This window comes from Trichosurus vulpecula, chromosome 6 (assembly GCF_011100635.1).
Source record: "Trichosurus vulpecula isolate mTriVul1 chromosome 6, mTriVul1.pri, whole genome shotgun sequence".
Classification (NCBI taxonomy): Eukaryota; Metazoa; Chordata; class Mammalia; order Diprotodontia; family Phalangeridae; genus Trichosurus; species Trichosurus vulpecula.
The window spans coordinates 262725070-262750587 of NC_050578.1; the positions used below are offsets into that span (position 1 = coordinate 262725070).

General features: G+C 36.8%; 1 protein-coding gene across 1 annotated transcript; it reads left to right on the top strand.

Annotated features, from left to right (window-relative positions):
• Positions 1-22435: 22435 nt before the first annotated feature.
• LOC118854220 (olfactory receptor 5W2-like) lies at positions 22436-23368 on the top strand. The gene has a single exon (XM_036764566.1). The coding sequence runs from the start codon at positions 22436-22438 to the stop codon at positions 23366-23368; it is 933 nt and encodes a 310-aa protein (XP_036620461.1).
• Positions 23369-25518: the final 2150 nt, after the last annotated feature.

Consider the following 25518-nt stretch of genomic DNA (forward strand, 5'->3'; position numbering starts at 1 on the left):
ACCTGTAATAGCTAACATTAGCATTATATTTTAGGTGGAAGAATCCTACATGCACACACACACACACACACACACACACACACACACATATGTGTGTGTATATATATATATATATATATATATATTTTAGATCATTAGAATTGCAAAAATCCTGTGAGAGAAGTACCACATTAATTAATATCTCCATCATTTTGAATACGAAGAATCTGAAGCCCATGCATGCTTAGCGTTCAATTAATTTAATGATTTGTTCAATCTTACCCTGCTGCTAAGCATCATGAGTGAAATTGGATAACCAATGTTCTTTATAATATGAGCTCAACTCTCTTCCCACTGAATCTCTCTCGCTCTTGAGATTATAACTTTAGAGATGATTGGAGTGAGATTCCAAGACAATTCACTCTAACCACTTCATTTCATAGATGTAAAGGATAATGATAAAATACTAGGTTAATTAAATAATGTATCAAAAATAAGTGGACAGTAGAAATCAGAGAAGATACTTGAACATGGGTCCAATAACTCCTAAGCCCAGCACCTGAGTTCCAAGTTCAACATTATTGGTCTTTCCACTAAGTACCTGTGAGGAGCATGGCTGAATCATGTAATAGGGACCAGCATTGTTATCAAAAATGGTCTCTGAGCTCAAAGCAGACAGAATTTTTTAAATAGAAAAGGGTCCTGCTCTACTATTTTCTGTGGAAATACTCTTTTTCCCCAGGTCACTTGTTCATTTGTAATTAGCTATCTACTTCTAAATCCAGAGTAGTTAGCACATAGTAATGAGGCAGAATGGCATAGTATAAAGAACTCTGGGTTTAAAATCAGAGTACCATGATTGCATCCTTGTATCTGCTATTGAATAGCACTTTAATGATTGGTAAATAAAAACACCTCATTAAAGTTTTTTTTTTCTTCCCTATAAAGCATTGAGTATGGTTCCTGTAATCCCTGTCTCACAGAGCTGTTGCAAGTAAAGAATTCTTATCAATTTCCCCTTTTTCTTTGTCTGAGATCATGATTGTCATTTTTTTATTTACTGTATACTTCTGAGGTATAATATATTCTTCCCCTACCATCATTATAACTCTTTTTGATTCTTTAGATTTGTGTTTCTTTCACAGAGCAAATCATTATGTTCTTAATATATTACCAGTATATTAGAATCTAAAACAAACTCAGAGCTTTATAATATCCCTCTGTGAAGCTCCCCTTCACCTCCTTATGCTATTGGTTTATTCCATTCAATGTGTCCATTTTGGGGACAAGCCCAAGCTAGCCATTTGCCATTCTACCCCCTCTACTGTCATTCTGACCCAAAGGACTTTTTCCAGCATGGCTCATTTATACCTGGCATTTTCTCACACTACATTATTCCTTTCTCATACTGGCCATATTCTACCTTTTGTCAATATACTTTTATGGCCCCTATTTCTATTCTTTTTAGACAGATGCAGGTTGATCAACTTTTATTCCCCTTTTCTTTGCGTTCCTGAATCTAAGGATTTTGCCATCATGGCCAGAATGACTGACACCCTTAAACTACACAATATCCTTTTGCTATGACTCTCATCATCTCCAATTGTTAAGTTCCTTTGGGGGTCTACATTTTATGAAGCAGCTAGGCAGTGCAGTGGATAGAGTGCTGGAAACAGGAATCCATGAGTTTGAATCTTGCCTCACAAATTAATTGAACATGAAACCCTAGAGAAATCACTTACCTCATCTTTACTTTCCTCATCTGTAAAATGGAAATAATAATAACATCTATTTCCAGGGTCATTATGAGAATCACATGACATAGTATATATAAAGTGCTTTGAAAACTTCAAAACACTTGTTAAATGGTAATGATAAAATTGGCAATGATGATGATGATGATGATGATGAGACAGAGGAGAAAGATCACCAGGTGGGGCATGTTTCATTTCCCATCATCACTCAGATGTCCTGGATGTGTTATAATTATCCAATATTCCTCTGTCTCACTGACACCATTCTCCACTTGTGATTTCCTTTGGATGCCTCAGTTTTTGTGATAGGCCCATGATAATGATATTTTATTCCTCTCCTTACTGTATTTCTGACTACAAGAATTTTGATTTCATTACTCAGAACACTTGGGGTCTTCTCAGCCTGTGATATCCCTTGGGAGCTCCCTTCTCTCAATAGTAAGTTCCTTTCAGAAACTCCATTTTAGAGACTGACCCAGGATGGTTATGCTTCATTACTGTTTCAGCTCTGCTTTTGACTGTAATGACTTTGCAATGATGTTCTCACATAGATATCTCTTATTGCACTCTACCCCAACTTTCCATCTGCCTTTTATGTGTTTTCTTCCTCCATTAGAATGTAAGTTAATTGTGGGTGGGTAGTGTAGTTGTCTTTGCTTGTTTTTTTTTTCTTTTTTTATCCATTAGCATTTAGGATAGAAAGAGCTTAATAGATTTTTTTTTTTGCCTGCCCATCTCTATTTTACTACTCTGTTATAGCAGTGAATTCATGCCATTTTCCTTAAAGGATTTAACTACTAATTTTCTTATGGATTTTCAAAGATAAGACTACAATAATATATAAATGTAGGAATAACATGCAAGCATTTCTGTAAAGTATAACTCATGTACTGTTGTGAGGATAGACTATAGCTACATTCCAATTAATGCAATTAATAAATTCCATAAATTGTTTGCATTATGTATATTTGCACTGTATGTTTCATGAGCCAATGATAATATCTTAGATAATTTTAATTAATATGAAATATATTGCTGATGAGGGCCCAGTCTCTGGGAACCCCCTTGAATCTGGAATACAGTCTCTGGGAGCCCCCTTGAACCGTCCTTGAATCTTCCAATTAGATCTGGCCTTCCCCTAAGGCCACAAGCCTCACATTATCATTAGGCCCAAATCTCTACCTAGCCTCGCCCTTTGTTGTGTAGCTACTTCCCACCCTTAATCCCATTACCTCACCTTGCCCTCCTTGGACTTCCCCTCAAGACCCTCCCTAAGCCCCTCCTCTCGTCACCCCAGACCACCCCTCAATCCCTCCTACAATCTTTGTGTATATAATCTCCATCTTGCCTCCATGAAGGTGCTCAGATTCAATCTAATTCAGTAGGTTGAATCTGGCCTGCTTGTGGAAACAGCGTCACAAGGTGGGGGGATTTCTTAAGACAGCCCATTATGGTGAATCCCTAATAAACTTTCTCTTTTCCCTTGGCTGAGAAGGCTTGAGTTGAATTCTCTCCGCAGGACCCGGTGCGTCAATATTTTGGGGTGCCCAGCACCCCTCAACCTTTTACCTCTTCATTGCTAGTAAGAATTTTAATTAAAACAATATAGTATTAATAATTAATGGTAAGATAATTTTATTAATATATAATTCAAAATAATTAATATTTAGATAAATTTAACTTTGAATGCAACCACTTCACAGGATTAATTATTCACACTAATTGGGATCTAACTATATTCTTTCTAGACTAACTTTAGCTTAAGACCAGTTTAAGCACAAGATTTTTGTCAGTCATTACCTCTCTTCTTGTCTTACCCAGAAACAGAAATATTCTTGCAAAATAGCATTGTTGTAAATTAGTCTATGTAAGAAATGGGAGGAGGAGTTTTGTTTCCACAGAACTAAAGGTGTGCTTCCCCGCCCTCTCCCACCCCAGCTTTAGCAGAGACAAGGCCTCAAGGTTGGTCAGGTGAGGTCAGAGGCTTGTACTTATGCACATACTTTTTGAGAAGGCAGTCAGGGAAATTAGAGAGACCAAACCCACTTGAACCAGTTCAAGCTTATCTAGGGTATGGTCTGGGTCAAGAATCCAGGCCTACTGATTTGCATAATTTGCATATGTTAAAGAGGGAAAAGTAGGGGAAGTAAAAGAATATAGTTTAATCCTAAACTAAGACAAGGAAAATCTAACTAACTTCACTTTTGCTTTTGTATCCTTATTATCCATTTATATAAACTGTATAACCTAGGAAAACTATGTAAAAAAACGAAAACTGTAAACTAACTGTAACTCTAGCAGGAGTGGAGGGAATGGTTACCCCTGCTCCTGCAGCTGTATCAGTGTGAGTGTTCCTGTGAGCACTACATCCACTCTCTTGGGGAGCATAATAAAATGCCTTCCTCTGCCCACTCTGGTCTTGAGTTCTTTGGTGAGAATGGGCAAATCACATGATTTTCCTAAGGTCAAGTGAAGGGAAGCAACAGACAGAGGAAGCTTGTCGGGCTTACTCCTAGATCTTGTCTTGGGGTGTCCTGTGATCCCCACTGTGGTGTTAAGAGGGCTACCACTCTGGATTCCCTTGGGGAACCCTATGGTCTGCACAGCCTTCTTAAGGGGACATCACTTGGGTCTTCCGGCCCTGTCTTGGGAGCCTTTTGATCTTACCGCCATCCTAAGGGGCCATCGCTTGGGTCCTCCTTAGGGTCTGACCCCTAGGAGGCCCTGTGATCCCCACAGATTAAGGGGTGGTTACCACTTGGTCTTCCTCTGGAAGTCCTGTGGTCTGTACAGCCTTCCCTAGGGATTCTCACAGGGTTCTTCCTCAGGACTTTGGCCCTGCCTAGGAAGTCCAATGATCCCCAAAGCCCCAAAGCCGTGTGTTCTCACAATTTGGGGAAGTCTAGTGATCCCCAAAACCATGTTTCTCACAATTTGGGGGCTCGTCTGGGATTCTGAAGACCCCAGGAAGGGTGAGTAAGATAGGGCAGAGGGAAAAGCGCTCCCTCTCACTGTTAGAGCGGTCCCACTGTCCAAGCTAAAAAACCCCTGGAGGCTCGGAAGGATCCGAGACCTTGTTTGAACAGTGTGCAGAGGAACACAAAAGGGAACGGCTGGAGACTGCGCAAGTCAGGTCACCTGAGCAAGTTAGGAACAAACAGGTAGTACTGCCTTGTCAAGTCTGGGGGTTCTAGGTTTTTGCCTAGAATGGGAAATAAGAGCTCTAAGAAAAGGTACCTGGGGAGGATGGAAAGGATCCTCCTAACATTCCTCCTCCAGTGCTTGGAAGAAAAGCACTTGTAGGTCGACCCAAGGAAAGTGATTTGGTTTAATATTGGAAGTGAGTCTGAATTCAAATTCTAAATTGTTCATGTGAAATGTCTGTCTAACTAATGTTTTATCTGTGCTTTTTTGTTCTATGTTCAGGTAAAAATGTTTAACTCTAGGAGACTGAAATGGGCTCCTTTGGTATTAAAATAGATAAGGAATCAGAACTGAAACTGCCAGTTGGGAGGACTGGGGGCTCTGAATTAAGGGTTGGTTAGATTCTAAAAAAAAAAAAAATCGTATTCTGTATTGAGTCAAGTCTATCTAACATCAAAATATTTTAAAAACTAGAAGTAAAAGGGGTCTGTGTGAAAAATTGAATGACCACTTTAAAGAGGTTTAGTGGTCCTCTTAGAATGTGATTAAAAATTGTTGGTCATTTTTAAGTTTCAAGGTAAAAAGAAAGCTGCTGGGAAAAAAAGGAAAGCTGGGTGAGTATGTAATTTATTTGAAATTTGGGTCAAAATTAGGAAAAGAAAGATTGAAATTGGAAATACGGAGAGTAAAAATTTCAGTAAGGATTGGGAAAGAAAGGGAGATAGAAAAGGAATTTAGGTGGGGGGTTGTAGAATGGTGGCTTGAGACCACCTGGTATTCTGTCCACGTGCTCCTCTTAGCTGCCATGTGCTCTTGGCCACCCCCTCCCCCCCCCACTCCATCTTAGAAGACTGGGTGTGTCAATTAGGATTAGTTAGTGCTTAGAAAGGTAGGCTCCTTTGCTCTCAAGGGGCTGCCAGGCCCCACCTAGGGAGGAGCCCTTAGAAAACTGAAAGGGATTTTTACCTTTATCAGAGGCAGCAGGCTGAAGGGGAAACTGAGAAATATTTTAGCTTGGTACAAAGAATGAGTGGGGGAAGTTGCAAGCCCATGTGTTCCTTAAGAGTCCAAAAGTTTTTTTTTTTTTTTAAGAGAAGTGCCCACACCCCTTCCCCCTCAAAAATCCTTAGAATCCTTAGGCATTTTGTTAATTGCCAGTATGCATAAGACGAAGCTTGGAGAAAGCAGGGTGCCAAATTCAAAACTGGATGGTTCTTAAAGCAAATAATGATATGAAATAAAATTTTCTTTTTTTTTATAAGTTTGACCAGGCAAATATTCCTAATACTAGGCAGAATTAATGTCCATAATCAACCTCCTGTTTATGGGAGAAGAAAAGGGTGTGATTAGAAAGGCAGCCATGGAGGGATGAGAAAGGGGACACCCTCCAGGACCAGGAGTGGTAGCTGTGGATAGAAAATTCCCAAATGAAGATCCAAGCTGGTATAACAATATCAAAGAACATCATAGGAATATGCATGATCTTAGACAATTGGTAATAGAAGGGATAAGGGAAGCTGTGCTAAAATCACAGAATATAAAGCTTTTGAAATCAGGGGAAAAAAAATGAATCTCCTTCTCAGTTCCTAGAAAGAATTAGGAGATATTCAGGATCCTGTTGAAGAGGTTAAATCAAAATGAAGGTTGTTAGTGAACCATTGGTTTCTGGGGGTGCTCAAGGCCCCAAGGTGCCCACATGCTGGATCCTGCTGAAGGAATTCAGCTTGAGCCTTCTCAGCCAAGGGAGGGGACAGGGTTTGTTGGAGGTTTCACCATGAGGGGTTGTCTTGGGAGGTCCCACCCCTTTGTGACACCTGTCAGGTGGGCCAGATTTAGTCTGGGCTGAGCTAGATTGAATCTGAGCACCTTCATGGAGGCAAGATGGAGATTATATACACAAATATTGTAGGAGGCATTGAGGGGTGGTCTGAGGTGACTAGAGGAGGACTTTAGGGAAGGTCTTGAGGAGGAGGACGAGATGAGGTCAGACTCCAGCAACCAAGAGAATGGAATTGGGGGTGGGAAGTAGCTGAAGGCATGGATATTGATAGTATCAAGGGTGGGAAGTAGCTGGACAATAAAAGGCAAGGTTAGGTAGAGATTTGGGCCTAATGATAATGTAAGGCTTGTGGCCTTAGGGGAAGGCCAGATCTAGTTGGAAGATTCAAGGAGAGTTCAAGGGGGCTCCCGGAGACTATATTCCAGATTGAAGGGGGTTCCCAGAGACTGTGCCCTCATCACTGTGGCCCAAGGGATGCTAAAAGTAAACTTTGTCACTAGGGTATGGCCAGATATAAATAAGAAATTGCACAAATTAGAGAGATGGAGTGAGAGACCAATAGGCCAATTATTGAGAGGCTCAGAAAGTATATGTGAGGTGGGAGGATGAAAGACAGAAACAAAAAGTTCAGGTCACGGCCAATACTATGAGGGAAGTTATGAGGAAGCAATAAGGAAGAGGCGATCATGAACAATCCTTAAGGGAGAATCTCGAAGGGCATAGGGCTTCAGGACATAGGAGAGATGTGGGTAAATGGACAGGTAGGACAACCTGTTACTATTGTAATAAAAAGGACATTTTAAGAGAGAGTGTCCTGAGTTAAGAAAGGAAGAACAGGTAGCTCCCCTCCTAACTTTTGCGGGAGAAGACTATTGGGGTCTGAGGTTCTTTCTCTCTAGATCCAGCTGAAAACCCCTACTAAACCTAAAGTTTGGGGATCATAAAGAAAACATAATATTCTTGATAGACACAGGGACAGAGAGATCTTCCCTTTGTACACTACTCATTGGGGTAAAAATTGGGAGAAAAATCCTAAAGCTTATGGGAGTTAAGGGTGAGGATGAACCCCTATCTTTTGGAAAGGTCAACAGGTTTCTGCTCAAATTTTTATATATACCAGAAGTAATAGGATCAACAATTCCTATATGTGGTAATCTGGAAGTGCAATTGATGTCATCTGAAATGTATTGTTTCTGTATTTCTAAAATTCTCTTAGATTGTGAAGTTTGAGAAGACCATTGTGATTTTAATCTGAGTTTGATATATGTGAATTGGGTGCTTTTAAAGGATGTGATGAAAATTTGATAATTCTAAACTGTCATATTTGGTTTAGAAATGTATTTACCTAGACTGAAATGGGTAGTTCAAATTTTATATACATAATACTGTTTAGGGCATTATTACATTTTGTTAGAGCTGCATTAGGTTAAGAAGTGGGACAATTGCTATAACCTAAGAAATTATAACTTCCAAGTTTTGTCTGGAAGTTCAATTGAAATTGTTTTTGCTATAAATCAAGTATTTATACAAAGGCCTTGTTGGGGCCTCCTGTCAATTCAGGATACATTGTCAACAGTTAAAAATGTGGTTTTATAAATTTTCTTACAATGCTAAGAGTATTGGACCTTAGAAATGAAAATGTTACCACTAGTGATTAAAATCATTTCTCTTGTAATCTAGAAGTTAGATTAAGAATTGTACTTAGTTAAGAAATTGATGTTAAGTGAACCAAGGATTTTTGGAAATTCATTCTTTTGTAAAGTTTTCAGGATAGAAGGGTTCCGATGGACAAAGGGTATGTAATGTATAGAAACTAAGTGTTCTCCCCATTACAACACCTTTTTGACTAAAGAATTTTGTGATATCTGGAAATTCTGTAATAACAAAGAATTGAGTTGTTATAATAATTTGAAAAATACAGGGGTGTGATTTTCAAGCCTATCTGGAGATTTATGGACTAATTGGTGATGGCACTTTGGGAATTTGAATTAATCCCAATGTTTAAAGGTTATTTTGCTTTAAGAAGGAGACACATCTCATTTTAGAGCTGTAAAATACTTTTGAAAAATGTTCTGTAAAATCTTTTTGTATAATTTTTAGAAGGCCTGCTGAATTTCTACCTGTAAGCTAATTGGTTGCAGTTCAAACCTATTGAGACTGGGTGATGAATAAATCCTGGAAAGAAACTAAGCTTCAGCCCAGCTGGGAGGGACTGTTCCAGGTACTTCTCACTACAGAGACTGCTATACGAACTGCTGAGAAAGGGTGGACTCATTACACCAAGGTAAAAGGACCTGTGGGGGAATCCTGAGAATGGACTATTGAGGACAATTCCAACCCCTTGAAGATTATTCTACACCAGAAGGGAGAGGGACACCAGGAGAGAACGGACTAATAACCTTTGTATTAATATTGTTTCCATTATCTTGTTGTCAATCATTCAATATATACCAGCTTCAATGAAGGATGGAGGGATTATTCCACTAGTTGAAAATTAGGAATAGTGGGGATAACAGGGACAGTGGCATTTTTTTTTCCTTCCATCAGAATAAGCAGAGAGGCATAAGGGAAAGCACAGGCTTATTTCTTCTGGAAAAGGTAAAAGAGAGCTAAAAATTAGTAAAGTTAGGTAACTTAAGGTAAAAATTAGGCAAGAAAATGAAATCCAGATACACTCCTATTGTCCTGGTTACTTGGATCGCTCTGACCATCGGAGCCCCTATCTCCCCTCCATGGAAGGAGGAGAATAAGTTTACTCAACTGATGGAAGTCATTGCCAGAACTTTTAACGTAACCAATTGTTGGGTCTGTGGGGGTCCATAACAATTTGAAAATTGGCCCTGGGTACCTGTACCTCTGAGTCCAGCCTGGATCCTTAGTAATCGGTCAGAAGTACATAATGGTACTGGATTCTGGTCTAGTCATGAGAAACATCAGTGGCATTTGACGGAGTCAGTGCAAGGTCAATACTGTCTAAACCAGACAGGACAAGGAGAAAATCTGGGAGACAGCAAATGTAAATGGACTTATAGGTGGAAACCGGTTATAATGAGATATGATTGTACATCTTACAAAGGGAGGTGGAATTCCACCCATGTACAATATAGTGATAGGACTTGGGTCCAGTGTAACTCTTCCATACCAGACCTAATGACCTCTTGTGGTGTAAGGCTTATGAGTAAGGGTAATATAGGTCAGAATTTCTGGCACTCGGTAGCTGTAGCAAGGTGTCAAGCAGAAAGAAAAACTACTGGAATACTCCTGAATCCTTATAGACAGTGGGGATGGGATAATGGTTCTTATTTTGGACATTCTGATACTTTTTGGAGTAAAAGTAACAAAACAAGTAGCCCCCAGGTAGAAAAGTGTGAGTAGAGAAGGACAGAGCAGCTGTGGAGTTGCCAATATTAAAGGAATGAAACCCTGTCTTACCAAGGAGGGCCCTTGGGGTTCCAAGATAAGCAATATTATCCCTTTCTTTGGAATGCTTCCAAAATACACAAGACAGAGCAACCAGCCCTAAAAGGACATTATTGGATTTGTGGCCATACAGCCTATACCCATCTCCCTTTAAATTGGACAGGGGTGTACTACGTGGGGTTGGTTAGACCAAAATTTTTCTTTTTAGCAGGACAAGAAGAGAACAAATTGGGAATACAGCTATATGACGATCTAATGCCCCCACGTGAGAGGTTCAAGCGGGGGATAGATACTTCCCTAACAGTCACCAGTGATGCCAATGGGTGGGGAGATGAGTGGCCCCCACAAAGAATTGTTCAAACCCATGGGCCTGCTACATGGGCCCAGGATGGGAATTGGAGATACTGAACTCCAATCTATATCCTCAACAGACTTATAAGATTGCAATCTGTGGTAGAGATTATCACAAACCAGACTGCCGAGGCATTGGACCTACTGGCTGATCAGGCTACCCAAACCAGACAGGCTGTACTGCAACATAGATTGGTTCTTGATTATTTGCTAGCAGAAGAGGAAGGTGTTTGTGGGAAACTCAACCTCTCTAGTTGTTGCATAAAAATAGATGATAATGAACGGGCTGTAAAAGAAATTACTAATAGTATCAGGAAACTAGCACATGCCCCAGTTCAGACACGGACCAGTCAATTCAATCCTTCTTGGTTTGATTGGTTCAAGGGTTCCTGGTGGAAACAAATTATTTGAGTCTTCCTGCTAGCATTATGTGGCCTATTCTTGTTACCTCTATGTATACCCTGCATTATACAATTGGTTACCAAAACTGTACAGAGTGCCATTCAGGGTATGGGGGTGGTATATTTTAATGAAGGAGGGAGGGTAAAAATGTTGATTGTATAAACAGATGATGGGAAAGATGATGAAGAATGTGAATTAATGTTAAAACAAATTGAGAATAGGAGTGAATAAGAAGTGTGGACCTAGTAGCTTCCACATTAAGGGACCGAAGGGCTTGGAATATGATATTGCGGAGGTCAATGGAACTAGGATTAAAACCAAGAATCACCTACCCAGCAAAACTGAGTATCAAGCTCCAAGGCAAAATATGGATTTTCAACAAAATAGAGGACTTTCAAGTGTTCTCTGTGAAAAGACCAGGGCTGAATAGAAAATTTGACTTTCAAACACAAGAATCAAGAGAAGCATGAAAAGGTAAACAAGAAAGAGAAATCATAAGTGACTTACTAAAATTGAACTGTTTTGTTTACATTCCTATACGGAAAGATGATGTGTATGATTCATGAGACCTCAGTATCATAGTAGCTGAAATGAATATGCATATATATATATATATATATATACACACACACACACCCATAAGTGTGTGTCAATGTATGTATATATGTAGGTGTATGTGTATATATATATGTACATATATATTTATATATACACACATGCATACAGAGGGCAAAGGGTGAGTTGAATATGAAGGCATGATATCTAAAAAAATAAAATCAAATTAAGGGATAAGGGATAAAAGAGGAATATATTGAGAGAGGGAGAAAGGGAGAGATAGAATGGGGTAAATTATCTCCCATAAGTGTCAAGAAAAAGCAGTTCTCTAGGAAGAGAAGGGGGGCAGGTGAGGAGAAATGAGTAAATCTTGCTCTTATCGGATTTGACCTGAGGAGGGAATACCATGCACACTCTATTGGGTATCTTACCCCACAGGAAAGAAGGAGGAAGAAGATAAAAAAGGGGGGACGATAGAAGGGATGGTAGACAGGGGGAGGAGGTAATCAAAAATAAACACTTTCGAAAAGGTAAAGGGAGAAAACTCAATAAAGGGGGATAGGTTAGGAAGGTGGAAAATATAGTTAATATTTCACAACATGAGTGTTGTGGAAGGGTTTTACATAATGATACACATGTGGCCTATGTTGAATTGCTTGCTTTCTTAGGGAAGGTGGTTGGGGAGGGAAGAGGGCAGAGAATTTGGAACTCAAAATTTTAAAAACATACGTTCGAATTATTTCATCAGATGTTACAAGATTTAAGGATCAATGGCTCATAATCAGTTGAAAGCTTGTTGCCCTTCACCACCAACCCTCTCACTTCTGTGAAATCTCTTATGAACATCTTTTGTCACTCACACAAAAAGCCAATATGAACTGGAATTTCTATTCAGATATAAATACAATTTGAGGGAATCAGGAGATTGCTTCTGATTTCATGATCATGTACAAGTTAGCTTTTAAGTGAATAAATCTATACTAATTTTTATTTTAGCTGGTCTGTTTGCCTCCTTTAACCAAACTCTCAGGTTGACAGTTATGGTGTTGTGACCTATGGATGGAAATGATGGAAACAGGACAAAGAACTGCATGCAAACCTTGTCAACGCTTCAGGCACCACAGGATTCATTTTTCCTGGAATTTTGGCCTTGACAGGGTCTGGGTAATCCGGGTAATATCTCCCTATTCCTAGCTTCCAGAAAGGACTCCCATGGGTTTGGTTGAGTCTAAAAATTCCCTTTAAGCTAGCTCTGGGGGCAGGGATCAAATTTGTAGTAAAAACACAGATCTGTGGTAAAATGCACATAGATCCCCTGGAAATAAGGATCAAACTAGGAAAATTAGCTATGGGTCAATCAGCCCTAGCATCAGTTAACTAGAGACAGCCCCAGGTTATGTTGTCCAAATGGGGCTCTTTTGGACCAGTCAAAGTTACTTTATCTTAAAATCAAATTAAATTTAAAGGCCAACAAAGAATCTAGCAAGGGATGGGAATGTGTTTCACCTTGGGTTTGCTGAGACTGCTGAGTGAGACCCTTAAGGCTTGCAAAACTGCTTCAGCATCTTCCCCTTCCCCCTTCCCTTAAGGACTCTGTTTTTTGCCTTCTGCCCTATTCCTGCCTCCCTTTCCTTAAAGAGTGTGATTCAGGGGAGGATAAAATGCGCCTTGTCCTACTCCTCGCCTATCCCTTATCTATCCTATTCCTCCTCCCTCTCTCCCTTTCCCCCCTTCCCAAGGGCTTTGTTTTTGAGAAGGACAGCTACACTCTGGATGTAGGTTATGAAGAGTCAGAAACATCAGGAATGCCAAGGCTTCCCCCAAAGACCATAGGGGTGCTAATAGTCAATTCATGAAAGCCTCTAATTCTCTCTCTGTTGTTAAATTCTGAGCTCAGTCTGTATTTTTTCTGTTAAATTGTCAATTTTTCTGTCAGTATGTGTGTTAGTGTGTGTGTGCTGTGAAATGAGTTGACCTTCTGAGGTTTGAAATGCAGTCAGCCAGAGATTTCAGGGGGCTGCAACTAGGGAAACAAAGATTCTTTTCCTGGTGGTTTTTGGTCTGGCTAACAGGAATTACAATGGAAATAGGGCTAACACTTTTTACAGATTCTGGGTTTTAATCATTAAAAAGTTTGGAAACTGATTAGTTGGAATTTTGGGAGAGAGAACTCCTGAGACTATAGATCACTCCAGGAACTGTCACTCATGCTAAAGCACCCCCCTTTCTGATTCTGATCACTTAGCTTTCCCCACTCCCTCCCCAGAGTTAAGAGTATGTCTCAGTGTGGGAATTTTTAACATCCATAAGGGCTTTTGTAATTCCTCTCATCCCCAGGTAAAAATTGTAGGGAAAATTTAAATCACCTTTCCCCACCTGGCAAAAGGAGGGGAGGCTCAGAATTTTGCAGACTGGCTTTGTGCCCCTTGGGCACTTTGTAGCCCATCCTTTTTGGCAAAGCTTGAAAATGTCACCCAGGTCCTCTACATTTCACCCACTCTGTCCCCAGCAGCTGCAGGCCACCCCGGGCTCAGTAAATTCTCCAGTTGTGGAGGAAGGGAAAGGTGGATGGATTGGGCCTGTGGTTAGCATTTTTTAAGTTCTGCCTCCAAAAATTGTCTTCACTAAGAAACCAGCCTCTGCTCTGTGCTCTAGGTAACCTTTATACTTCTCTGTTCCAGTTGCAAAACTGTATTTTATTTCTGTTTGACCTATTTCCTTACTTGTAAAGGGAAAATAATAATGATGGTTGTTATGGGATTAAAATGACAATGATTGTAAAATGCTTAACATAACATCTGTTATATGTTAGATACAACATTATTATTCTCTCTGTCTAGTTTAATGTAATTGTTAATTGTTGAAGGGGTTTTTGAATAAGTATTAAGTTGAATAATTTTCTATACATGATAATCTAGAAATGCATTTGATGTCATCTGAAATTTATTGTTTCTGTATTTCTAAAAATTATATTGTATTTCTAAAATTCTCTTAGATTGTGAAATTTGAGAAGACTATTATGTGATTTTAATCTGATTTTGATATACATGAATTGGGTTCTTGTAAAAGGAAGTGATGAAAATGTGATGACTTTAAACTGTCATATTTGGCTTAGAAATACATTTACCTAGACTGAAAATGAGTAGTTCAAATTTTACATACATAATAATTTTCAGGGCATTATTACATTACTAAACTCTAAATTCTGTTAGAATTGTATTAAGTTAAGAAGTTGGACAATTGCTCTAACCTAAGAAATTATAACTTCCAAGTTTTGTCTTTGCTTAAATGGAAGTTTAATTAAAATTGTTTTTGCTATAAATTGAATATTTACACAAAAGACTTGTTGGGTCCTCTTGTAATTTCTGTTACTTTGGGAGATACATTGTAAACTGTTAGAAAAATGTGATTTTATAATTAGTAATCTTTTCATTTACAATGCTAAATGTATTGGGCCTTACAAATTAAAATGTTACCACTAGTGATTATGAATCCAGATGTGATTTGCTCATACAACTAAGTTATGATCACCTGATTGGAAATTCATTAGCTCTGTTTCAAGTTTTAAATACATGATAATTGGTTGTGCAGTGCTTATATTTCTAAATTTTCTTGTATCATGTAGCTTGATTAACATTCCATTACTTATGTTGTTAGGAAAATAGTTCCTCTTATAATCTAGATGTTGTTAGATTAAGAATTGTACTTAATTAAGAAATTGAGATTGTTGACTAAACCAAGGACTTTTGGCACCATCTAGTCATAAATTCTTATCAATCTTGTGTAAAAATTTTCTGTATAGAGGAATTCATATGGAGAAAGTTTTCAAAGTCCTGGTAAACTTTGTTATTGAGATAAGGCTAATTTAATGGGGTATATAATTTATAGAAATTAAGTGTCCTCCCCATTACAACACCTTTTTGACTAAAGAGCCTTGTAATATCTAGGAATTCTGTATAATTGAGAATGAGAACATTTTAAACCAACTTAGTTTAATGAATGCCAATGTTTAAAGGTTTTGCTTTAAGGAGAAAGAAAGAGATGTCTATCAATTTAAAGGTTTCCAAATTATTTTTTTCATAAAAGTTTAGTGACTATTCCTTTTAACATCAGGATAAAATTTTAAATTGTTTTTAAAGAAGGGAAATACTTTTAGAAGGGATGCTTTGAAAAAAAAATCTCTTGTACTGTTTTTAGAAGGCCTACTCTGAATTTGTAATCATTCCATGGCCTAAGCATATGCAAAAGATTCAACACCTGAAGTGTCTCTTTTCTCCAGAATGAGTGTAATTGGGGAAGAATAGAAAAGGATTGACAAACAAAAATATGTAGTGAGATCAAAGTCAGTAATCTCTTTTGTTTAAGGCAGATAAGCAGCTTTGGGATAAATGAGAGACATCCAAGCCCTTCTTGTCCCCTACATAGTTGTTATATTGAGAGAATCTGAGGTAGTATTTTAGAAGATAGAAAATTTGTGCAACTTGATTTGAATTGATGCTCATTGAAATTTGGGGCAGTCTTGACTGATGGATATTTATTTGCTATTTAAGACTTTGTGGGACTACAATTAACTGTGTTTTAAGCTCTGATAGTAGACTGGCATGTACGATAGGCTGAGAACTTTAAAGTGGGTGTCTGTGCCTGGAAAAAAGTTTTGAAGACAACCTAGGTAGGATCTTCCTGACTCTGTTTCCCAAATTCCTCTATTTCCTTTCCAAAAAGGAAAATTCCCCCACCTACTTACTCTTAAGCCCTGCTTTCAGCATCTAGTGATATGACTGACTGTCAAACATGACTCATGCCTGGAATCAAACAGAGCTAAGGAAATTCTCTTCTTCTGTTAGGATATATGACACTGTCCCTCTTTCCTTTCATAGCAAATTTATATTATCAAGAATTTTTGTAAGCACAATGCTAAATCTATTAGGTAATAGATGAATATTGGAATATCTCTGAGTTATTAAAATAGGATGCAGGAATGAATAGCTTACAATTTTAAATAATTTTAACCTATGTTCATGGCTAAATAAAAAAAAAATAACTGTAGAGATAACATCCTCCAAAAGGAGAAAATGATTAGACAAAGTAATAAGAAAAAGATGTAATATGATAGATGTCTAATTCAATAGGAAAGCAAAATTTTGAAAAAAAAATAACTTTGAGAAAAGCAACAGAATCAGATTGATTCCTCTAAGAATTATATACAGATGCATATGATTGACCTCCAAAAATTTACTATGCTTTGGTAAATAGATCTTACATTTGGATTTTTGCACCTTTATTAAAGTATTTGTCTGATAACTTTAAAAGGTAGATAGATAAGTTCATTTATGGTTGGACTTTCACATTTTAAAAGATTCTTATACCAGGTACAATACTTAGGTAAGGATAGAAACAGCAGATGAGATATAAACTGAAATTTTCTGAGGTTTCAAAAATGGAAAACAGAATTATCTGGGAATAATCAAATGTTTGGGTAAATTGGTATTCTTATATAGTCATATGAAAGATGATATTGTTTCTAAATATTAATGGGAATAATTTGGACAAAGGGAAAAGAAGTCTGTGAAATAAAGATACAAATATAAAGTTGAATCATTATCCCATAAACTAAGGCTGGTATTTAAAGTTACTTTGTATCTATGTGCAATAAGGTCCTTACATGTTTCAAAGTGATATAAGAACAGTTGGGTATTAATACAAATTATGCAATCGATTGCTGGAATTAAATCAGAAACATTTTATCTATCATATTTATATGGTCCAATTTTTGAAATACATGCAAGCTATTTAAAACTAGCCTTAAGGATGTTCCTTAAGCAATGTGAGATTATAGTAAAATAATTGATTATGGAACATCTTAAATTACTATAGGAATGGAACTAGTGTTCCTATACAAGTTAAGGTCCTTTAATTCTTGGCAATAGTATGATGACAATTAGGTCAAGGACTTGTGAAAATATTATTTTGTTAATATCATGCCTGTCTAAAGCTTTGTTACAATTCATAATATTGAAAGAAGAATGGATTGTGGTTTATTTTGTAAATGACATCAAAGAAACATGGCATGACTAAAAGATTAAGATGTTATATGTACTGTGTTAAAATTTGGTTTTTTAATGTATTTATGTATGTACTGGAGCCTGTTGTTAATTTTGTATTGAAATTTTACCCTCATAGTGGGAGAATTAATAATGGGTTAATGTAAAGTATAATAAACTGGGTTCTGATGTGAGTTACTTAAACATGACAATTGGTGAAAGTTCCAAATTTTGAATTTATAAAAATGATCAGGGTATTAGAATTAGAAATGGTAACTTAAAACTGTGCTAAGGTAACTTTTGTAGAAGAATGGAAAGAAAGCTGGTTCCCACAAAAAGAAAAAAAAAAGAAAATGCTGAGATGCTGTGCTGTAGAGATGGCTGGCACAAATACCAAGGACCAGAGGATTTCACTGATGATGCCCCCTGCCAGACAGTTGTATGGGAAGAGACTCTCGAATCTTAAAGGGACAATTGCATTACTATTTTCTCCTGTTACTAAGGGTCTGACTATGGCTGACTTTGACCCACAGATGTGCTACCACCTTAGTTAACAAAATAATACTGTCCATGGTTTTTTTTCCCCTATATCTGAGGGGCTCACTCCAGACACAAGAGATTTGCTCATCTCCCTGGTCAGCAAAGGAAGAATTTTTAGAACTTCCTTTCCCATTCCCTGAAGAAAAGTCATAACTCTCTTGGTCTAACAGGTGTCATGTCTGCTCACCTTTGACCAAAAGGAGGAAATGTCAAAACTTTCAGATTATTTGAACCCCAATAATCTAAACTGCTTTTGCTCTATTCTAAAAATCCCCTTTTCCTGCCTCAGCAACTTCAAAGACAAGGAGTATCTTTATTGTCTGTGGTGACAGAAAGTCTGCAGCCAGAGCTGTGGGCTAGAAATATTTGAATCTCTAAGTGGCCCTACCTTGTCAATTGATTTGTTTACCTGAGAACTTCCTTTCTTTGATATGGAGATCATAAACTGCAGCTCTGAATTGTTACTTAAACCTTTCTCTCTTGTTCATGTTAATCAGAAGCTATTCCATGATCATGTACAAGTTAGGTTTTAAGGGAATAAATCTATACTAATTTAAAAAAATACAATTTGAGGAAATACTATGGAATTAAAAGTTAAAAGATGTTCCCAACTGTACTCCCCACCTTGATTTGAGTCATTGCATCATTCAAAGAGGAGAAAACAAAAGTGTTTTCCCTTTTGGATTAATTGGTAAATTAGTCACGTGTTTACACAAAAGATTTGAAATGGAACAGTATTTCCTATATTAGGTCCCAAATGTCACTAAATAAAAAATGACAACCCTCCACCTGAGTCCTGCGAATAACATGTAATTTTTCTTTTGTCAGGTAAGTTTAAGAGTTTTAAGAGATGATATTACAAGATACTTGTATTAGAGGACAATGATAAAGAAGGACACACAAGTGTGAGTTCTAGAGGTTTGTAAAGGATGTTTTTTTTTTTCCTGAAGCTCGATAATTGTGACTGAGAGAAATTGATGACAAATAATAGAGACTGAGTTTGTACCTCAAGAATCAGAATTTACCTCCTCTGAATGAGGAATGATGATAAATTCTTACTTCATTTGTAGTAGGATCTCATGAAATCATTTTGATTTAAGAAATGTTAAACTTTTTGTTGGTTTTACATATATACCCTGGCTTCTTCCAAAAGATTTTGAGAAAATGTGGTATAAAGTTTCCCACCTTCAAAAAGAACTTTATATATGATATAATTTGTTCACATGAAAGATAAGAACAGTTTGCTTCTCTCCAATATTCATCCATTCTCTGTAAACCATTCACATCCCCAATTTCAGTCCTAGCAATCACACACACAGACACACACACACCCCTTCCTGAATATCTGTGCTGTTTTATCTATGCTTCCCTCTATCTCTTAATCCAAATTATCTGTCTATAAAGATAGAGACCCAAATACAAATGCTAAGACTTAATCACCACCTCTTCTCCCATTTTGTGGGTTACACTTTTTCTCATATATTCCATAGGTTTCCTTTGCTTGATTGTTAAAGGTCTACTCACGTGTATGCCCTCATATCCCCAGTAGTCAGAATTCAGACACGTTAGGATTAGAACCACACACCATGGAGAATTAACAAAAACAGATGGAAAAGCAGTCATAAATTGTTAGATTAACTGAAATATGAGTTATCTTCTAGAATTATTTAAAAAACATTAGGGAAAATGGAGAATAAGCACTGAAAAAATTGACATCACAATTCTTGAAGTGACCACTACCAAAACAGTTGATGTGACCTGTGTGTCATTGTAGAGAGACCTTTCAGTGAGAAAACTCCTCTTACCACTTCAGATTAGATTCTGTTTTGCAGTTTATTATCTTGTGGAGATGGTTCAGGTTTCTGAGTGGGTAAGTGACATGTTCAGGATGATATAGCCAATATATACCAAGGGTAAGAATTGATCCCAGATTTATTTAACGCTAAGACCAGTGCCATATTCATTAATAAACCAAGGCTTCTTGTTGAAAAAATAATAAGCATTTTAAAAATATTTGTTAAATGTATTGAATAGTAACAGCTCAATAAATTGTGCACAAAGCTTAACATGAATCATCTTATTACCATGTCCCAACTTTTTTTTTTTTTTACAGTTGAACAAGCATAGGCTCAGAAGAGTTCCTTGAATTGTCCATTTTCATTGAACCAATGTGTTGCAGAAGGAGAACATCCTGATTGAGATCAGTTCTCTACCCAATACAAAACATGAACACTTACTATATGCATGCTATAAATCTAACAGTCTTTATGATTTGGACTGCTAAAAACTGAGACTTATTCAGCACTTGTACAAAGCATCACTTGTAAGTCTGACAATAAGCTATTTTGAAGAGTCTACATGAATTTGTTCTCCCCAGTCCTCTGCCCATCCTACATTATTATTTTGGAGACACAACTATCTTCCCTAGGTTGCCTAGGATACCATCTGCAACTCCTTATTCTCCTTCATACACCCATGTTCATTCAGTTGCAAAATTCTGTTGATTACACCTTCATTGCATCTGTCCTCTACAATCATTTCTCTTCTCTGAAACTGCCATCACTTTGGTACAAGTTCTCAGTACCTTTATCCTGGACTTTGTCAACTTGCTTTCTAGCTGTTTTGTTTCCTTCAGTGTCATAGGCCATCCAGTACATCTTTCAATAGTCTGTCAAATTGTTCCTCCTAAAGATAATTCTTGATTACATCTCCTTCCACCCTCCCCCAATAACCTAGAGTTTCTCTTTATTACCTTAAAAATGAAATATAAAATTATCTTCTTGACTTTTAAAGTCATTTATATGCCTATCTTTCAAGTCTTCTCATACCTCACTTCCATTTACTTGCTCAAAGGCAGCTTGGTGGCACAGGAGACAGCATATTCAACTTTGAGTTAGGAAGACTGGAGTCCGCATTTAACTTCATACACCTACACGTTATATAACCTTGGGCAAATCACATAATTTCTGCCTGCCCCAGTTACTTCATATGTAAAACTGGGATAATAATGACACCTAGCTTCCAGTGTTATTATGAGGATAAGATGAGCATTTTGAAAGCCTTAAAACATCATATAAATGGTCTTGTCATTGTTACTACTCTATGGTCCAATATCACTGACCTCAAGGTCTTTCTCAAACAAGACACTCCATCTCCAGACTAGGGCCAATTTCACTGTCATCTTCCTATGCCTGGAATATTCTACCACTTCATCTCTACCTCCTGGATTCCCAGGCTTCCTTCAAATCTCAGTTAAAATCCTACATTCTCCAAAACAGCCTTTCCAAATTCCCTTCAATATGTGTACCTTCCTTCTCTTAATTCTCTCCAACTGAACACACACATGCACACATTTGTGGTATTTATATATTATTTTAGATACTGTATATGTTTTATTTGGATATAATAATGTGACATATCTCATATAATATTTTATCAAAATAAAAACATTACATGGCATAACATCTATAAAATTGATATTTCAATAACATCATATCAATAAATGAAGAAATATGTCATTGGGGATACAAAAAAAGGAAAAAAAAAACCATCAGTGTTCCAGCAACTCAAGTAAGAATGGGTAAGACAACTATGTACTCTATGTGGGAATCCATATATATGTGATTGTATGTATACAAACATACATATACATACAAATGCGTATATATATATATATATATATATATATATATATATATATATATATATGTGCATGCTTATAATAGGTACTTTTGTAGATTTGACAAAGGTAAAGCTAATAAGACTCTGAGGAAACTTATCACTTCAAATGTTCTTGAATCCACATCCAGCACATGATCCAGTATATGAGATTTAAATTGACTTAGTCTCTTTATTTTGGAGATAGAATCATCAGATCAGCAGACTATAATAGACTGAAATAGCTACATTACTGAACTCTATCAGTGTCTTAGACTGGAGACTTCAGAACTTGCAATCTTTTTTCTTCAATGGATTATTATAATTAAGATGATCATTATTACTGTTGCTATTGAAATGACATTGTAGATATATCACAGATTTATTTCCAAAGGATGTTGGTTGAAGGCCTGCTTATAATACTTACTAACTTTGTAACCAGGGGCAAATTGTCCAACCTTCATGTGCTTCAGTTTTCTGAGCTATTAAAAAAGTGTTCTTTGAATTACACAATTCATGAGGTTGTTAAAAATGAAAGTATATTTTAAAAGTTTAAAGCACTCTTCACGTGGAAATTTTAAATACGTCTTCTGTTCTCTCTTTTGAGATTTCTTTCCTGGAGCAGGTAAAATTTGATATCTTTATTTGGTATTCAGTAGCTAATGGACAGGAACTGTCTTTCTCCATCTTGCAGATGAGAAGCATTCTGAAAGTCCTTTGCCCATCAGCTTTACAGAAGAGTAAAGACATAATTCTTCTATTTCTCTGGATTCTTTTTCAAAACAACATAGAAGAGGTCAAACAAAGCAGGGATGATGAAGAGGAATTACTCCATCCCAACCGAGTTCATCCTCTTGGGAATCAATAGTTCTCCTGAGATAAAAGTGGTCCTTTTTGTTCTCTTTCTCATCATTTATTTGCTTATTCTTATAGCAAATCTTGGGATGATCATCTTAATCAGGATAGACCCTCAACTCCGTTTGCCCATGTACTTCTTCCTTAGCCACATGTCCTTCTGTGATCTCTGCTACTCCACAGCCATTGGCCCCAAGATGCTCATGGACTTTTATGCCAAAGACAAATCTATTTCTTTTACTGGTTGTGCTCTGCAATTCTATTTCTTCTGTTCCTTTGCAGATTCTGAGTGCTTATTGTTAGCAGTAATGGCCTTTGATCGATACATGGCAATCAGTAATCCTCTGCTTTATACAGTAAATATGTCTAGCCGAGTTTGCTACTTATTGATGACTAGTGTCTACACGGTAGGGTTGATGGATGCTCTGCTCCATACTACTTTAACTTTCACATTGAATTTCTGCAGATCTAATGAGATTAATCATTTCTTCTGTGATATGCCTCCTCTTTTATCAATCTCTTGTTCTGATATCCATGTCAATGAGCTGGTGCTCTTCTCTGTCTTTGGCTTTATTGAAATGGTCACCATTTCAGGAGTTCTCATCTCTTACTGTTATATAATATTGTCTGTGTTGAAGATCCACTCAAATGAAGGCAGGTGCAAAGCCTTTTCAACTTGCATCTCCCACTTAACCACTGTTGCTATTTTCCAGGGTACTGTCCTTTTTATGTACTTCAGGCCAAGTTCTGCCTATTCACTAGAGCAAGACAAAATGACGTCCTTATTTTATACTCTTGTCATACCCATGTTAAATCCCTTGATTTATAGTTTGAGAAACAAAGATGTGAAGGAGGCTCTGGGAAAGCTAAGAAACAAAATATCTTTTTAACTTAGATGCTTTTACCTCACTGGCTTGCAGATCATGAGGACAGATTGGGAATCAAAAGTATAATGAGGTACTTGAACTCCTTCAAATTGTGTGTAACATACCCATGATCACAGAATTTCAGAGAGGCAACATGATTTCAGAGTTTAATTATTCCAGTATCTATCTGAAAATGCAATCTTGTTTTCAACAGTTCTTTTAATTACTTGTATATACAAATATTTCTTAAAGAGTAAATTTTTCTGAGGAAATCCATATGTAAAAAATTGCATATAATGAAGAGTTAGGGAAGCCAAATTCTGATTTCTAGATTGTATTTTTTCCTCTGTGACTCGTCTATGTGATAGTGACCAATCTATTATAAGAAAACATTTTTCTTTAGCCTATAAATCATATAATAACATATCATCTTGTGGAAGATAATGTTATAGAATATAGAATGTTGCGTAAAGAAGCAAAATGACATGGATTCAAAAGTCATCACTGACACAAGCTATATGCCTAAGAAAAGACATTTAATTTTCCAAGTCTCAGCTTCCTAAGCTATAAAATCAGCATAATTACGTCTATATTATTTCTTTCATAGGGCTATTGTTTTAACCAGATGTGTTATATCATTTATGTAAGAAGATCCAGTAAAGGAATTATTCCCTCCGCTAATTCAGATTAGAAGTTCTAACACATCCAGGATAAGATAGTAACTTATTTTTTGAAGATGGAATTTAATCCATCACCTAGAGATCAGTTCTCTAAGAAATTTTTAATTATTTGTGATGCTCAAATTCGAAAATGTCTGTATTTTGCAAACATTAAAACTCCATATATATCCTCATTGGTGAATCATATATCAGAGATAAAATAGGACGTTTTGTAATACATTGTCTTTAGTAATTGTAAACTAGAAGAATAGTATGGCAAATAATAGTATTCTTATAATTTCTAGTCATCTAAAACCTCTTCTCCCTTGTGGTTTCTAAATCAAATATACATGGGAAATATATATATATATATATATATATATATATATATATATATATATATATATATATATATACATATTGTAGCATTCCAACCCCTCTCATCAATGTTCTGCTGTAATATCAATGGTTAACAATTCTTACATAAGCCCAATATGTCTCTTCTTCATTTATAATAAAGAATACTCAAATTGGTTATTATGTAAAAGAAGATTTTTCCTAAGAGTAAGAATTAGTTCCTCTGGATTTCTAAGGAAAATAAAGCATGATCCAAGTTTGTGTACACAGGTTAAAAAAAAGTATAGCATCAAGCTTTTCTGTGGGAAGAGAGAGAGGCGGAGAGAGAGAGAGAGAGAGAGGAGTGAAGATTTGTGAGGATCCAAGTTTTACTTCACCTGTTATTTGAGGAAATGCACCATTTTCCTGTTTTTACAGAGTTTGGAGACTATAGGTGTGGAATGTTATAACGTCATTTAATCATTGTACTGATTGGTTTTGCTAACCCATTTTTATTGTAATTTTCTTTCTTTTTGAATATATTGATATGAGGAATGGTTCTCTGAGGAAAGGAGAGAGGAGGGTTTTATCTGAAAGTGATAGCAATATGAAACATTAAATTTTAATTAAAATGAAATAATGTATAAAAAAATGAGATGTTTTGTAGGTAGAGAGGAGTAGGAAAGTGTTACGGGCTTCCGAAGCCTTGTAACTATGCTCGGGGTGGTCCTGGAGGTCTGAGGAGGACAGGGCTTGGCTCTAACTCGGCCCCTAACAGGAAAGGTAGTAGAGATAAAATGAATATCACAGGTGTTTGATGCAGATTTGGAAAAGCAACAAAAATTTCAATTCAAGAGATGAGTTAGCAGTGACCTTGGGATATGTTTGGTATAATTAGACTAGATGGGCTGGACCAGATGCTTCTCATATGGATGATGATTGGGAGATAAATTGAAATGGGTATGTAAAATGATGCCAAAATATAAGTGGGATCTTATTTTACCAGGGGAAATCTAGACGATCAATTAGTCTAACATTATTTTACACATCAGAAATCCAAAGCCAAGAGAAGTCAAATGACTCACTCAAGTTTGCAAAGACAGCAAGTAGCTGAGCCAGGCCCACTTCCTCTGTTGCCTAATTGAATTGTTTCTTATACTATGGGAGCTGTATAAATTT